The sequence below is a fragment of the Oncorhynchus keta genome, chromosome 33, assembly GCF_023373465.1.
Source record: "Oncorhynchus keta strain PuntledgeMale-10-30-2019 chromosome 33, Oket_V2, whole genome shotgun sequence".
Classification (NCBI taxonomy): Eukaryota; Metazoa; Chordata; class Actinopteri; order Salmoniformes; family Salmonidae; genus Oncorhynchus; species Oncorhynchus keta.
Window position 1 is genome coordinate 15,555,606 of NC_068453.1, and position 16,877 is coordinate 15,572,482.

A 16,877-nucleotide genomic window follows, 5' to 3' on the forward strand; every position below is an offset into this window, starting at 1 on the left:
AGTCTGAGTCTCAGAACATAACCGCCGGAACTATATTTAATGCCCTAAAGTTAACACATAGTTGCAGCATCTATCCACTGTGCGCTTTTACGCAATCCTCCTGTTGGCCTTCGGCACAGTATGACAGTGGCATCAGAGGCGCAGAACGGAGTTTACCATGCACTCTTCTCTCAGGCTTGACTGACAACATGATTTACAAGATGAGGGCTGTTTTCTGGGGAGTTCTCCTCGCCTGCGTGGACTGGAGTCGGGGCCAGAAGAATCACACATTCGATGGCAACGTCCGCGACTTTGTCATTGGTGACAGCTCGGTATACGTCGTTACGGATGACCGACTCTTCCAGCTGAACCATGATTTTACCAAAGTTATAAAGAGGGATAATCCAAACGTAGTTTATCCTAACCAAGAAGTACCTCCTTCCGACGAAACGTATCCATTTAAGGTAAACATTTTACTGCCATTCATCAAAAACAAGACCTTGATCACATGTGGAACCACAAAATGCGGCTACTGTGAAATACTGGATCTCAACGAAATCTCAAAATCTGTGTATTCGGAGGATATTGAAGTGGGTTCATTGGACCCTGGAGATTCAACCATTGGCTTTATTGTTGATGTCGGGACGAACTCCTACATTATGGCTGGAAGGTTGCCGAACCGTGTGCGTAAAGAGTGTTCCAGTTCAGGTCAGTTGCTTGACCTACGGAATACACTAGAAGGACAGCATGGGGGAATCTTTTCGAATTCAGATAAGAGCTCGACTCCGTATATTGACGCCAAACAAAATGAGAAGTTTCAGTTTGTGGACGGCTTTCAGAGTAATTCACACATCTACGTGTTCTCGAACGTTCCCAAAGAGCGTCAAGTTCGACTTATTTGGTTCAAGAGCGAGAACAGTAAAACAAATACGTTGATGTCCCTCAAAGGTGCAACACTCAAATGTTGTGGAAACATGGAGCGCCGGGAGCTCCTGTCTTCCTCTGTGATTCAAGGTTCTGGTGGGCTCCATGGGCAGGTGCTCTGGGCAGGTGTGTTCACGGCTGGTAACACAAGCGACCCCATCAACACCGTGCTGGCCATCTATAACATCAGCTCTACAGGGCCTCAACTCAAAGACAAAGACAAATACAAAGACAATGACCCAGACTTCTGCTATCAAGCCTGTGCAGAGGTTGGTGAGATGATGATGATTATTTGTGTGGTTTATAACCAACACCATAGCAAAGTCACTATCATTATCGTTACCCTAATTTCTTAGCAAATATGTTGAGATTGTCTGTAACACTGATATGTATACTGTTCCAGCCCCCGCGGAAAGGTAACGCACCGGACCTGCACCCAGAGACAGTGGTGTTTAAATACAGCTCCATGACATCAGTGTTGGCAGTGAGACACAACTCCTGGCTGGTGTTCTTCATTGGGACAGGAGACGGACAACTCATCAAGGTCTGAGGAACACAGTTATGATAACTCTTAGCACGCACGCACGCACGCACGCACGCACACACGCACTGGCCTCCTCGTAACACCCCTCTCGTGTCATTATTTCTCCCTTGAACACACATATACTCATACAACAGAATTACAGCGTTTTCTACCAAACGTGGCTCACATGAGAGAATTCGAGGACTAAATTAGCCTGGAGAAACCCCACAATACTCTACTAGAGACATTAGTCGCCTTCATACAGTGTTGTACCTGGAAAGCTTTAATAATCCAGACAAATCCTCTGCATGTTTCTAACAGAAATGTGACAGCCATGCAGTACACTAACAAACCAGACAGGGGTTTGGTCACCACTACACATCAATGATTGTTATCCTATCATGTATCACCATCATCAAATCCATACTCTTGTTGACAGAGAGAAATGTGTACAGTCAACTGACATTTACAACTGCAGTATTGGTGATTTCCTAGGGCCATGTTATGTATTGTTGTTTGTTAGTGGGATATGTCACCTCAACAGAGAGATATTATTCAAGTGTCTCTCTCTGTCCCATGTCAGCTTGCTGTAGACAAGGCCTATAAACCTGCCTGTCCCAGAGTGCTCTACAAGTCAGATGACGACCGCCGTGTGTTTCCCAAGATGCACCTGGATCCAGTGGACCACAAACATGTGTACATGGCACTGAGGAACCAGGTAAGTTCTACTGTGCACAGATATACATACTATACAGTACGAGCATTCTGAAATAGGACCCAGGACATAATATTGTGTGTTTGTTGTAGATGATGCGTGTGCCTGTGGCTCAGTGCAGTGAAAACAAGAGTCTGAAGGACTGTTGGTCTGCTCAGGACCCCTTCTGTGGCTGGTGTGAGTCTGAGAACAACAAGTCAAGGTCAGTCACAAGAACCACAACTACACACTTCTCTATAACTTACACTATAGACGAGATTTCTTTATGATATCACATTTTCTTTTCTAAAATGCTATGTTTCATTCTTGTCATGAAGATGAACCGTGGCAGTCATTTCAATGTAATTCAATTAGACAGTTGACTTTGTTATTGACATATCTCGGCCCATGGTTTTTCATACCATATGATCTTGAATTTTTAAAAATTCAGGGCGGTAGAACAAATGTTATTTCCTGTATCACCCACAGCTTCTTAGAATAAACTTGCCTCTATAGATGAAACTTCCTGTAAATATACTTCTATGTCCTGTTTTATTTTAGTCACCTTAAACCTGCTCATCCTCACCCCTTTATGTGATGTGTTCTAGATGTTCGTTTCAGGATGACTGCCTTCAGCCTTCAGCCTGGATCTCCATCTCTGAGGACTCCCAACAACAGAACATGGTCTCTTACCAGGTGGAGAAGAGCAGCAGTGGAGAGAAGATCACACTCACTGTCAAGGTCCACCTGAATGTGCATGGGACAGGAAGTCTCACCTCCGCCTGTATCTTCCTCACAAGAAATGATCATCTGTGTGACAGGACAAACCCCGCTCCAGCGTTGCCTCGATGCTCCTGCCTGTTCTCCAGCGACCAGCTTCCTGCTGAAGGTGACCTTTCACCTTCTAACTCTCCTGTAGATTTCTCAATGACAAAATGGAGCATCTTGCTTAGAGATTGTTTCCCTGTGTTTTTCCACATAGGTCTGGATGTCACCGTGGAGATAAGAGTGGGGAAACAGAACCTTACTGAGAATCTGATGCTCACAAACTGTTCAAACATCTCTGGACCACCTACCTCTGCCCTGTCAGTCAGAAATCCCAGATCTGTTATGCTACGCCTCAGCACCTTGATATGGCTATGTGTCAACCTACTTGTTTAGACCTACTTCAATATTTACTATAATGACATCTTTTAAATTATGTTGGGCACTTGCCTTTCTGTATGTTATAGATTTGTTAGTCCACATTTTGCATGAGTAGCAGATGGTACACATGTTTATGATTAAACTCAGTGTAGTATTCTTATTCCTGTCTCTGTGTCTCTCAGGTGTTCTCAGTGCATGACAGCTGGATGTAGCTGGAGTAATGATGTCTGCTCCTGGACAACCAGGTCTGCCAACTCAGACCCCATACAGGTATATATATATCTCTCTCTCTCTCTCTCTCTCTCTCTCTCTCTCTCTCTCTCTCTCTCTCTCTCTCTCTCTCTCTCTCTCTCTCTCTCACACACACCTCTTCTTCTTCTTTGGGGTAGTTCATATCTCACAACTTCTTCACCCATGTGTGTTGTTGTTCATCAACCCTCTCTCACTTCCTTCCCCAGGACGTGTGCAGACCCAGCCAGTCAGGAATGAACTACTCTGTAAGTCCATCCTACCGATCACTTCATCAGCATCTCTCAGTGGATCTTCTGTCCCTTATAGAGAAGTTTGATCTCAGAACAGGGAACTAAGGTTGTATCTGTGTGTGTGTGTGTGTGTGTGTGTGTGTGTGTGTGTGTGTGTGTGTGTGTGTGTGTGTGTGTGTGTGTGTGTGTGTGTGTGTGTGTGTGTGTGTGTGTGTGTGTGTGTGTGTGTGTATACGCATCTGTGTCTGCATGTGAAACAGAGTTGAAGTGGTCTGGGATTTTCACGGTGACTTTGCACGCACAGTCGTTTCAGTACCTATCAAATAGCTATGGACATGTGTTTTGTGAAATGTGACAAGGACAAAGCTTTCTTGTATATGGTCACCACTACCAAAAAAAATGCAATTTTGTTCACACGTGTGTCATAAGCTACTTACTGTACTCAGACCCCATACAGTAACTTATTTCAACAAGTAAACAATGTTGACGTCTGAAATCGAATAACATTGAAAGATACAGTATAGTGTCTGCGTTTGAGATGTTTTAATGAGCTCACTTTGTTATCATGCTCCTCCCAGTCTGAATGAAATGTGAAGAATTTAATCAGATGTGATGAATATAGCTGTGTGTGTTTGGTGTTAGTTAAAGTGTCAATGTTCCTTTGGCCTTATCAAACCACTCTCTCTCACTCTCTCTCTTGCTCTCTCTTGCTCTCTCTTGCTCTCTCTCTCGAAAGCTAAGATTGAATGGTATGGATCAAAAAGGTTATAAATAGTAAGAAGATGTTTGTGAATAGAGCCTTTGTCTCAGAGTCAAGTCGTCATACCTCTTACAATGGGGATCATGGATCACATGACTGTGCCCCAAGGCAGTAGTAGATTTCAAACCATCCATCATAATTACATACAGTGAGCTCCAAGTATTGGAACAGTTACACATTTTTTGTTGTTTTGTCTCTGCACTTTGGAGTGGGTCAGCACTCCAAAGTGATACAAGTGATACAATGATTATGAAGTTAAAGTGCAGACTGTCATCTTTAATTTGAGGGTGTTTTCATCCATATTGGGTGAACCAACTAGAAATTACAGCACTTTTTGTACATATGTAACTGTGAAATGTTTAGCTAGTTAGCGGGGTGCGCGCTAATAGCGTTTCAATCGTGGGTGTCAGTTGTTGATGTGTGCAGAAGGTCTCTGGTTCAAGCCCAGGTAGGGGCGAGGAAAGGGAAGGAAACTAAACTGTTACACATGGTCCCCACCAAAAACTATTGGGACAAATATACTTATGTGTATTAAAGTAGTCAAAAGTTTAGTATTTGGTCCCTTATTCCCAGCACACAATGATTACATCAAGCTTGGATGCATTTGCTGTTTGTTTTGGTTATGTTTCAGATAAAACATTTGCCCAACAGAAATTAATGGTAAATAATGTATTGCGTAATCACTTTTATTTTAAATAATAGAATGTTTCTAAACGCTTCTACATTCATGTGGATGCTACTATGATTACTGGTAGTCCTGAATGAATCGTGAATAATGATGAGTGAGAAAGTTACAGATGCACAAATATCCTACACCCAAGACATGCTAACCTTCCATCATCATAATAAAAGAGGAGGTTAGCATTTTTGGGGGGGTAGGATATTTATGCCTCTAACTTTGTCACTCATCATTATTTACCAAAACTAAAGAGCAAGCCTACAGCCATAAACACATGTTTAGTTTCACTTGTCTTTATCAGAAATATTGTCTGTCTGTGTGTTTGTCAGAAGCCAGTGATCGTCTCCATAGTGCCCAGTGTTCTGTCCTTCCATGGCAGAAACCACGCCCTGATGACTGGGAAGAACCTCCATCACGTGACCAGGGTTCGCATCCAAGGGCACATGGACTGCAGTCTCAAGGAGTGAGTCAAAGTGGACAACGATTTAGATTTTTTTTCACTGCTGCTCACTTCGTTCATGAAAAGCCCAAGGCTTTATCACTGTGTTTTGGTAAAGTGTGTCTGTCAACGCTGTTATATCGGATTTTGGAGACGGGTGCAGCAATACACAATAGGGGTTTTTAATACACCCAAATCAAACACGTATACAAAAACACTGGGCTGTACCCAAACAAAAGAGCGAGGGTAAACCTCGTTGAACGACACGGGACGATACCCGTAATATACAATATATACATATATATATATATAGCACACAGCATAACAGCTGCACCAACGCATAGGTACTCACACCACCAACGGACATGGGAACAATAGTAAACAGAGGGCACATATACTAATCAGGGGAAATAGGAACCAGGTGTGTGTAATCAGACAAGACAGTCCGGGGTTGATGATAATGAATCCCGTTCAGTGAAGCCTAGCAATCCGGTGACGTAGACCTCCGGAACTGGTGAACAGAATGAGCAGCAGTACCGGGGGGGATCTGTAACCTGTGTAGTTTGTGTATCACCTGGTCAGGTCTCCTGTGTGGAACAACACTGGGTCCAGTCTGACGTTCCACATCCCCAGTGGAGACAAAGGTTCTGTCATTGTGTGTGCCGTGCTGCCAGACGGTCGCTGTCTGGGCAAGGCCACTGTCACCTATGGGTCCTCACCATCCTGCACTGGGCTAATACCAAGCACTACCTGGGCTAGGTAAAAAAACACACACACACACACACACACACACACACACACACACACACACACACACACACACACACACACACACACACACACACACACACACACACACACACACACACACACACACACACACACACACACACACACACACGTAGGTATGCACCTATGATCCAAATGTTTATATACACACACACACACAAGCTATACAGAGGTTAAGAATCATGCCTGTAACTCTTTTCCATATATGGCTACTGGCCATTATGTTGTCTGATGGGGAAAGAAAGTGGGCCGCTTCCCAGAAGTTGCTTCATGCAACAGTGTTATGTTTCAATCACCTCTTTCTCTCAGCTGCTCAGCACTGGCTTCCCTTTTTGCTTTTGGTAGCTCTCTAAAGCAGATTCTTCATGCTTGGCTAGCTAGTTTTTATGGACCAGGTCATACTTTATTTATTCTGTGAAATGTTTTTTTGTGTGTTACAACTTGTTTTTCTTCCTCTGGCTCATTCAAATAATGTGGTTTAGACATGACTACAATTCACATCAGCACGCTAGGTGTGACCAACAACCCTCCTCTGATTGGTTGATTTTGTATGTGTCCTGCAGTGGGAAGAGGAAGATCAAGGTCCAAGGGTCCCAGCTGGAGTTTGTGGAGGGGGTTGTTCATGACCACGCCCCTCAGACCATCCAAACCAAATACAGCTCTGGGGTAGACATCTTAACACACTGACGTAACCAGTCAGTAACCTAATATGAACATGCACACTGCCACACCTCACCAAACTTTCACCTTCACACAACACAGAAATCAGTCATGGGGGGGATCAATATCTGAGGTATTCTAATTCCTGTTGTTGGTGTTTTTAGACTCTGTGGTACCACACACCTCCCTTTGAACACATTAACCAGCCAGTCACCTCCACTGTGTCTCTGAGAGTGGCCAATCAGACACTGGCCTGCTCATCACAGCTCACCTACCATCCGGACCCAGAATTCACCAGCTATACTGCAATCAAGACAGGAAACGACCTGCGTGTCACCATTGAGGTATACACACATGTGCACGCATTCATGCACCCATACACACACATATGTACTTAAAAACTCTCTCTCAATTAAATTCAATTCCAGGGGCTTTATTGGCATGGGAAACATGTGTTAACATTGTCAAAGCAAGTGAGGTAGATAATATACAAAAGTGAAATAAACAATAAAAATGAACAGTAAACATTACACATACAGAAGCTTCAAAACAATAAAGACATTACAAATGTCATATTACATATATATATAGTGTTGCAACGATGTACACATGGTTAAGGGTGCACAAGGGAAAATAAATAAGCATAAATATGGGTTGTATTTACAATGGTGTTTGTTATTCACTGGTTGCCCTTTTCTTGTGGCAACAGGTCACACATCTTGCTGTTGTGATGGCACACTGTGGAATTTCACCCAGTGGATATGGGAGTTGATCAAAATATGATTTGTTTTCGAATTCTTTGTGGATCTGTCACGTTCTGACATTTATTTCCTTTGTTTTGTCATTATTTAGTATGGTCAGGGCGTGAGTTGGGGTGGGCAGTCTATGTTTGTTTTTCTATGATTGGGGTATTTCTATGTTTCTCAATCAGAGGCAGGTGTCATTAGTTGTCTCTGATTGAGAATCATACTTAGGTAGCCTGGGTTGCACTGTGTGTTTGTGGGTGATTGTTCCTGTCTCTGTGTTTGCATCAGATAGGGCTGTTTAGGTTTTCACGGTTCTTGTTTTGTAGATTCTTCATGTGTAGTTGCTTTATTAAAGTACCATGAATAGAAACCACGCTGCGTTTTGGTCCGCCTCTCCTTCACCACAAGAAAACCGTTACAGGATCTGTGTAATCTGAGGGAAATATGTGTCTCTAATATGATCATACATTGGGCAGGAGGTTAGGAAGTGCAGCTCAGTTTCCACCTCATTTTGTGGGCAGTGTGCACATAGCCTGTCTTCTCTTGAAAGCCATGTCTGCCTACGGTGGCCTTTCTCAATAGCAAGGCTATGCTCACTGAGTCTGTACATAGTCAAAGCTTTCCTTAAGTTTGGGTCAGTCACAGTGGTCAGGTATTCTGCCACTGTGTACTCTCTGTTTAGGGCCAAATAGCATTCTAGTTTGCTCTGTTTTTTGTTAATTACATGACACATTGGAAAGATGTATTTTTGTTTTCTCATTGATTGGGTCTAATTGTGCTGCTGTCCTGGGGCTCTGTGGGGTGTGTTTGTGTTTGTGAACAGAGCCCCAGGACCAGCTTGCTTAGGGCACTCTTCTCCAGGTTCATCTCTCTGTAGGTGATGGCTTTGTTATGGAAGGTTTGGGAATCGCTTCCTTTTAGGTGGTTGTAGAATTGAATGGCTCTTTTCAGGATTTTGATAATTAGTGGATATCAGCCTAATTCTCTCGCTCTCTCACATTCCTTTTTTTTTTATTTCAGAAAAGGGCTGACAAGTTGAACATCGCCACAGAAGAGATCTTAGTGTTTGGTGTTCAGGAGGAGAACCAGGATGTAGAGTGTGTCATGGAAACCATTGAGAAGAGCAACGGGACTGACTCTGTCATCTGTGATATAAAGAACACTCCCAACTTTAACATCAAGTCAGTGAGGGTAAACCTCTTATTCAGATAAATCCAAAAAGGTTGTTAGTTGCTCTTGGAAACTCTGAATCAGAACTGTCCTTGGAAATAGTATTTTACAGTCAACGTGCATTATGATGTGTTTGTTTTTCAGATAAGAGTTGGAAACTTCACGAAAAACCTTTTACCAAAACAAGCTGCACCTTCACTGCTACTCATCCTTGTGCTTATACCCATCATCATTGTGGTCATTGTGGGTAAGTATTCACCTTCATCAACTTTGTTTTGACTTAGTGTCTCATGACAGACTGTAAATGTCCAATCAAGTAGCTGGCACGCAAGATTTGGTTCTGGGTTCTGAAACTGTGCCCAGATATCTAAGTGATTACTTTCCTCGTGTTAGGGATGCACACAACCACAGCACCAGATCAGGTGTTGCTGATGTGTGCCTATACAGGTTCAGGAGTAATGCTGGGAAAGGTACTTTCTTGTATACTGGAGCCTCAGAACGGAATGAGTTGCCCCTGCCCATAAAAACAATGTCCTCTCTAGGCAGCTTTAAAAATAAAGTAAAAATATGTTTGTCTTCTGTGCCCATATGAATCACCCCTATGATGCAACTGGAATGATGAGATGTTCTTCTTCTCTGTTTTTAAAATGTTATTTCGCTGCCATTCTGTGTTCGATGTTGTCTAGCCATCTTGTCTCAAGAGGACCACAATGGAAATAAGTCCCAGACTTTATTGTGTGTTATCCTCTGATTTATTTCATGTGCATGTATGGCCTTTTCAAGTTTTATGTGTGCTTGTTTTTTTAAATGTTGAATTAATAAACTAAACAACAACAAAAAAAATACCTGTTTTGGTTGAATAGGTTTAGGTGTGTGTGTGTGAGAAAATAAAGCTCTTGTCCTGCCCTGACCAGGTGCGGTGTGGTATTCCTACATTAAACAGAGGAAAATGGCAGCACAAATGGACAAGCAGCTGGAACTTCTGGAGTGTGACATCAGAAATGACATCAGACAAGGTCAGTCATCGTGGACACCAACCTTGATTTATATTCTTAAATCACACACACACTCATACTCACTGATGCACCAAATTGGAATCATAAAATGGATTTAACAGAGTAAAGGCCCATGACTACCACCCACATGCAATTCACACATAGTTACAGTTGCACCAAAAACAAATGCCCTTACTTACCCTTCTGTCCTCTAGGATTTGTGGATATGCAGACAGAAAAGTGTGATTTAATTGAGAACGTTGGAGCCATCCCTTTCTTGGACTACAAGCACTTTGCTTCCAGGATCTTCTTCCCTGACGTACGTAGGAGCAGAACACAGAACAGAGTCAATGCAGTATACCTAATACAGTCTGCTTTAAGATAAGACATGTTGTATTAAATGGACAGATAGGTTGTGTTTTTATGTTCATAGTTCGTCCTATTGTTTCTATTAGGGTGGACCTGTGATGACCTCCTGTATCAAAGACATTGGCCAGGTGAGATTTGATTTGAACCGTATGTGAAATCTGCTCGTCTGATTGCCATAACGTGACTTTATCAATGACTGGAAGGGAAATGTAATAGATTTCCATAAGTAGCTAACATCTGTCCTGTGGTCAGGACGCGGTGAAGGGGCAGCCAGACGAGAGCTGCCAGGCCCTGTCCAGACTGATCCGGGATCAGGTGTTCCTCACCTCCTTCGTCCACGCTCTGGAGGAGCAGAAGAATTTCAACATCAAGGAGAAGTGAGTCAGTGAGGACAGGACACAATTTAGGCCAAGTGTCACTTAGCTGGTTTGGGTATAGGATATACGACATAAGGTTATGGTACTGTTTATAGTACAGGGGAAATTTATTTAGGTGTTTAAGTCATTATGGATGAGCAGGTTGGTGTGTATAGCAGATAATAGAGATGTCATAAGTCTGATGTTTGTTGTGTCCTACAAGGTGTGCGGTGGCCTCCCTGCTGACCGTGTCCCTCCACGGTGACCTGCCCTACATGACCCAGGTGATGGAGGAACTACTCAGGGCTCTGATGGAACAGCCCAGTAACTCCCAGCCCAAACTCATGCTGCGACGCACCGAGTCCATCGTAGAGAAGCTGCTCACCAACTGGATGTCCATCTGTCTCTACGGCTTCGTCAGGGTCAGTCTGTCTGTCTCTACGGCTTCGTCAGGGTCAGTCTGTCTGTCTCTACGGCTTCCTCAGGGTCAGTGCATCTGTCTCTACGGCTTCCTCAGGGTCAGTGCGTCTGTCTCTACGGCTTCCTCAGGGTCAGTGCGTCTGTCTCTACGGCTTCCTCAGGGTCAGTGCGTCTGTCTCTATGGCTTCCTCAGGGTCAGTCCGTCTGTCTCTACGGCTTCCTCAGGGTCTGTCTCTATGGCTTCCTCAGGGTCTGTCTGTCTCTATGGCTTCCTCAGGGTCTGTCTGTCTCTATGGCTTCCTCAGGGTCTGTCTGTCTCTACAGCTTCCTTATGCAATTCTGTCTCAGGTTCAGGGTCAGTCTGTCTTTCTCTACGTTGTTCAGGGTCAGTCTGTCTGTCTTCCTCAGGGTCAGTGCATCTGTCTCTGTCCTCAGGGTCAGTGCATCTGTCTCTACGGCTTCCTCAGGGTCAGTGCATCTGTCTGTTCCTCAGGGTCAGTGCATCTGTCTCTACGCTTCCTCAGGGTCAGTGCATCTGTCTCTACGTCCTCAGGGTCAGTCCGTCTTTCTCTACGGCTTGTTGTTCAGGGTCAGTGCATCTGTCTCTACGGCTTCCTCAGGGTCAGTGCATCTGTCTCTACGGCTCCTCAGGGTCAGTGCATCTGTCTCTACGGCTTCCTCAGGGTCAGTGCATCTGTCTCTACGCTTCCTCAGGGTCAGTGTCTGTCTCTATGGCTTCCTCAGGGTCAGTCCGTCTGTCTCTCAGGGTCAGTGCATCTGTCTCTACGGCTTCCTCAGGGTCAGTGCATCTGTCTCTACGGCTTCCTCAGGGTCAGTGCATCTGTCTCTACGGCTTCCTCAGGGTCAGTGCATCTGTCTCTATGGCTTCCTCAGGGTCAGTCCGTCTTTCTCTACGGCTTGTTCAGGGTCAGTCCGTCTTTCTCTACGGCTTGTTCAGGGTCAGTCAGTCTTTCTCTACGGCTTCCTCAGGGTCAGTCCGTCTTTCTCTACGGCTTCCTCGGGGTCAATCCTTCTTTCTCTACGGCTTCCTCGGGGTCAATCCTTCTTTCTCTACGGCTTCCTCAGGGTCAGTGCGTCTTTCTCTACGGCTTCCTCAGGGTCAGTCCGTCTGTCTCTACGGCTTCCTCAGGGGTCTGTCTGTCTCAGTCTATATTTGTTATTTTCTTGCTTCTTCTATCAAAGCCTTATTCATTCATGTTGTATGTATTTCTAAGCCTCCATGTCATTATGGTCAGCTCACCGTACATTTGTATTTTTCTCTCATACATTTCCACGTGACTTTAGTGTCTCTGTAAACGAGTCTGTTTTTGTAACTTTTCATATGAGTGCATGTTAATGAGTTATACCTTATTGTACAAGTGAATACCGGTTTGTGTGTGTTTAACTGAGCTGTGTGTGTGGTGTGTGTGTGTGTTGTCCCAACAGGAGAGTGTGGGCCAGCCTCTTTTCCTGCTGGTTTGTGCTCTGACCCAGCAGATGTCTAAAGGCCCAGTGGACTCAGTCACAGAAAAGGCTCTCTACACACTTAATGAAGACTGGTTACTGTGGCAGGCTCAGGACTTCAGCCCAATGGTGTGTACACACACACACACATCACAGTGCCACACACACCCTTCCTGGATCTAGGGTGTGGTGAGCGAGGTAGTTGGCAGTTCCTCTATGTTTTGTTTGTTATCAGAAAAGTTGTGGTTAGAGGAGCTCGTCTGTTAGAAAAGATATCTCAGTATGTTGGGGCAAAAGTAGATGGGTTGAAAGTGATGTTACCCTCACAAAGATCCTCAACAACATGTCTTCATAGTTATCTGTTTGTATTCAGCCTATTCTCGAGGCCAATATGTGTAAATTTATCTTTTTACTTTATTCTTGGTCTGTGGTTTGTAGATGGGGACAGCCGCTCATGCAATGTTGACAGGAAAAGCTTGAGATTTTCTCAGTTTCAGTCTCTCAGAAGCAAAAGATGAACCCTTTTAAATTAAGAAACAAGTCTAGAAGTAAATGGACCAGAGCCTAAATGGACCCAGACTCTAGTCTTTATAAGCACAGGTTGAGCCATATGGTAATCCTGCTGAGACAGTTGCTCAGTGGTTTCTTATAACAGAGAAATTAGATATAAGATTATCACAGGAGACGACACCACACAAGATATCCTCAGTCTCTCTATTCTATCCCTGTAGTGTATAGGTTTTATTGTATGAAGTCCATCAAGTGATATACACAGACATGAGGCTTTAGCTAACTGTGTGGTTTCCCTGACCCAAGTAGAAATATAGTGGGTGTGAAGGTTAGCTTCAGTGTTTAGCGACACTGATGAATAGATCTCATGTTTAATTTTCTAACCCAAACCCCCCCCGCCTCCCCCCAGAGGCTGCAAGTGCTGTTTGCTGTGGGAACAGATGGAGAGGTCAGTGAGCCTCTGGAGGTCAGTGCTCTGGACTGTGACACGGTGGAGCAGGTCAAGGGGAAGATCCTCCTGGCCTTCAAGACCAAGTTTGGCTTCCCCTACAACACCCCTCTCCGACAGATACACATCGGTCAGTTGTAGTACCTCATGTGTCCAAGACATTAGGAGAGAATGGAAGAGTGATGACTGAATTATGGCTCTAAAACATGCGTACCTCAAATGAAACATCTTGATCGATCATACGTTCTTTCAAAGGGATGGCTTTCAAATGTTCATTATAATGACTTCTCTCTGTTTCTTGAACTCTGCAGAGTATGAGAAGGATGGAAGGTTTGTCCCACTGAAGGAGGTGGATCCCAGCTCAGGGGTTCTAGGAGAAGTGACCATGCTCAACACACTCAAGCATTACAAGGTTAGAGAACACTACCAAGCTTCCTGATGCAGGAAATAAGCCTAATCTCACGTTCAATATTTCTCTCTATCTCAAATCACCATCTAAGACAGATACACGTAAAAAGAAATAGCATGTAGTTGAAGGCCTAAACTTCAAATGCAGATGAAAGGTCCAATCCCTTGCAGCTGTCGTACTACTCAATGGCTAATTCCATCAGGACCGCTGAAGAGCTGCTCTAGAGCACAATTGAAATTTTTAAGGCAATGTTCCTGTGTTTGCGGAGACTGCATTCACTGTAAACCCTGCATATGTCGGCTCAATCGGAAAATACCTTTCCATTTCAATCGCGCTATAACGCGGATCTTCCTCAATCCGGATTTAATCTAGCATTGGACTAGTAATCGAAAGGTTGCAAGTTCGAATCCCAGAGCTGACAATGTGCAAATCTGTCGTTCTGCCCCTGAACAGGCAGTTAACCCACTGTTCCTAGGTCGTCATTGAAAATAAGAATTTGTTCTTAACTGACTTGCCTAGTTAAATAAAGGTTTTTAAAAAATGTACAAAAAAATCTAGTCCTGAGTAGTTGTGAGAACTAGACGGATTGGGTTGTCAAATTTCACACATCCACATCCACAAATTCGTCAGGTATCTTATAAGCACATAATAAGTAGAGGGTCTTACTAGACGAGAACATAATCTACATTGAATCAGAGTACTGAGTACAGTGTACTCCTATGCTGCTCTCATTCTGCAGCCTGGTTTTCAAGGCTACTAAAAAGCAGTATTTGGCTCCATTCAAGGCAGCCTGGCTGGTAGGACTGAGCTTCCTGTGTCACAACGCCAAACCAGACCACAATTAGATTAGAACTCATGTACACGTTATTAGCCTCTCTGTAGGACACCACTGTGTCTTAGGTCTACCAGATGGTTGAGAAGCTGGTAACTCAGCATTTCTCTACCTTCTAACTCAGTGTGTGTCTACAGGTACCGGATGGAGCGTCCATCAAAGTGCTCTCTAAGACCCATCCCAGTCTGAGTCCTCAGAGCAGCCTGAAAGGTAAGGGTGTCAACAGAGATTGCCACGCAATCAAAACTTCTAACTATAACATAAAGGACCTTTTTATGTGAATGACTACACTGCACACAGTACACACCAACAGTATTCACACACAAGCGCATGCTCATAGTTAATGCTCATCACACCATCACACACGTGGGCACAAAGTAATTTTTGCAATGGGTTTTGTCAAAGTCCATCTTTTATTTATTGGATTTGTTTATTGAAACTTTATTTTGGCCGGTTGAAGTCCCATTGAGACAAAGGTCTCTTGACAAGGGAGCCCTGCGTTACAAACAATTACTCAATCAAGGCAGCATGGGCGCATAACAACAGAAGCACACAAATAATACAAAACACAATCATAACAAACATACCTCAGCAAAGTTGAGTTGAAAATAGACATGTGTTGCTCCACATTTACACGCCCCCTCTTTCTAAAATTGTTTTATGGCAGATATGAAACACAAGTGAGATGCAAAACCACTTAACCGTGTCAGCCTATTTAAAACGCTAACAGAAACCAGGAAGCTATTTAGCACAATTGTCTGCTATTTAGTCATCTGTGGTGACCGGTTGTTGTTTATTTGTCACAGACGATCAGAACTACTCCACTAAGTACTTCCATCTGGTAAGTGGCAACATGACCTCTGAATTGAATGTCCCTCATATGCATTTGATCTGATTGATTAACAGTGCTCTTTGACCCCAGATTGACCCTGACATTGACCAGGACCAAAAGAAGAACCCGGAGAGGAAGAAGCTGAAACTGAAGGAAGTGTACCTCACCAAGCTGCTGTCCACCAAGGCAAGAGGAACTCACTGTTAACCAACCCCTTTCAACCTGCCACTGTGCTCTGATAAATGGTTAACTGAAAGATGGAAAAGTCTAGACTCTTCAGTTACGTGTGATCCAGCATACACAGTGACTATCTAACAGTTCCCTTCCCTTGTCTCATTTACCTTATGAACGTTGCTTTAAAAAAAAGTGGATAGATACTAAAGTTGCTTGCTTGGAGCTGTCAATGTGGTTTCAGTGTAAGGGAAGTTTGAAAGACATTTACAATAGGGGATAAAAACTGTAGCTCTTGACAAATACTAAATAAGGATCATATGAGAACACTTTTCCATCAGGCATTTATATATGCAGTGCATCAAACAGCTATTTGTTAATTTCCTTAGTCAGCATCCTCACTGAGGCCATACTTCCTGGTCCTGTATTCACTTTGCGACAAATCTGGTTGAAGTCGGAAGTTTACATACACCTTAGCCAAATACATTTAAACTCAGTTTTTCACAATTCCTGACATTTAATCCTAGTAAAAATTCCCTGTTTTAGGTCAGTTAGGAGCAACACTTTATTTTAAGAATGTGAAATGCCAGAATAATAGTAGAAAATTATTTATTTCAGCTTTTATTTCTTTCATCACATTCCCAGTGGGTCAGAAGTTTACATGCACTCAATTAGTATTCGGTAGCATTGCCTTTAAATTGTTTAAATTGGGTCAAATGTTTCAAGTAGCCTTCCACAAGCTTCCCACAATAAGTTGGGTGAATTTTGGCCCATTACTCCTGACAGAGCTTGTGTAACTGAGTCAGGTTTGTAGGCCTCCTTGCTCGCACATGCTTTTTCAGTTTTGCCCACACATTTTCTATAGGATTTAGGTCAGGGCTTTGTGATGGCCACTCCAATATCTTGACTTTATTGTCCTTAAGCAATTTTGCCACAACTTTGGAGGTATGCTTGGGGTCATTGTCCATTTGGAAGACCCATTTGCGATCAAGCTTTAACTTCCTGACTGTCTTGAGATGTTGCTTCAACATATCCACATATTTTTCCTACCTCATGATGCCAGCTATTTTGTGTAGTGCA

The 16,877-nt window shown here is 43.5% G+C and overlaps 1 protein-coding gene across 1 annotated transcript in view; it reads left to right on the plus strand.

Annotated features, from left to right (window-relative positions):
* Positions 1 to 16,877, plus strand: part of LOC118366272 (plexin-C1-like) — a 22,724-nt gene continuing 5,847 nt past the window's right edge. The window contains exons 1-25 of the mRNA XM_035748818.2: positions 1 to 1,172; positions 1,307 to 1,447; positions 2,010 to 2,144; positions 2,234 to 2,343; positions 2,729 to 3,009; positions 3,103 to 3,205; positions 3,449 to 3,536; positions 3,725 to 3,763; positions 5,517 to 5,650; positions 6,209 to 6,385; positions 6,979 to 7,081; positions 7,240 to 7,419; positions 8,842 to 9,012; positions 9,136 to 9,238; positions 9,906 to 10,007; positions 10,202 to 10,305; positions 10,442 to 10,483; positions 10,608 to 10,732; positions 10,935 to 11,133; positions 12,578 to 12,724; positions 13,515 to 13,683; positions 13,865 to 13,965; positions 14,932 to 15,004; positions 15,601 to 15,635; positions 15,717 to 15,812. Coding sequence (XP_035604711.2) covers positions 189 to 1,172; positions 1,307 to 1,447; positions 2,010 to 2,144; positions 2,234 to 2,343; positions 2,729 to 3,009; positions 3,103 to 3,205; positions 3,449 to 3,536; positions 3,725 to 3,763; positions 5,517 to 5,650; positions 6,209 to 6,385; positions 6,979 to 7,081; positions 7,240 to 7,419; positions 8,842 to 9,012; positions 9,136 to 9,238; positions 9,906 to 10,007; positions 10,202 to 10,305; positions 10,442 to 10,483; positions 10,608 to 10,732; positions 10,935 to 11,133; positions 12,578 to 12,724; positions 13,515 to 13,683; positions 13,865 to 13,965; positions 14,932 to 15,004; positions 15,601 to 15,635; positions 15,717 to 15,812 — 3,942 coding nt within the window. The 5' untranslated portion in view covers positions 1 to 188. The remainder of the gene's footprint in view (positions 1,173 to 1,306; positions 1,448 to 2,009; positions 2,145 to 2,233; positions 2,344 to 2,728; positions 3,010 to 3,102; positions 3,206 to 3,448; positions 3,537 to 3,724; positions 3,764 to 5,516; positions 5,651 to 6,208; positions 6,386 to 6,978; positions 7,082 to 7,239; positions 7,420 to 8,841; positions 9,013 to 9,135; positions 9,239 to 9,905; positions 10,008 to 10,201; positions 10,306 to 10,441; positions 10,484 to 10,607; positions 10,733 to 10,934; positions 11,134 to 12,577; positions 12,725 to 13,514; positions 13,684 to 13,864; positions 13,966 to 14,931; positions 15,005 to 15,600; positions 15,636 to 15,716; positions 15,813 to 16,877) is intronic.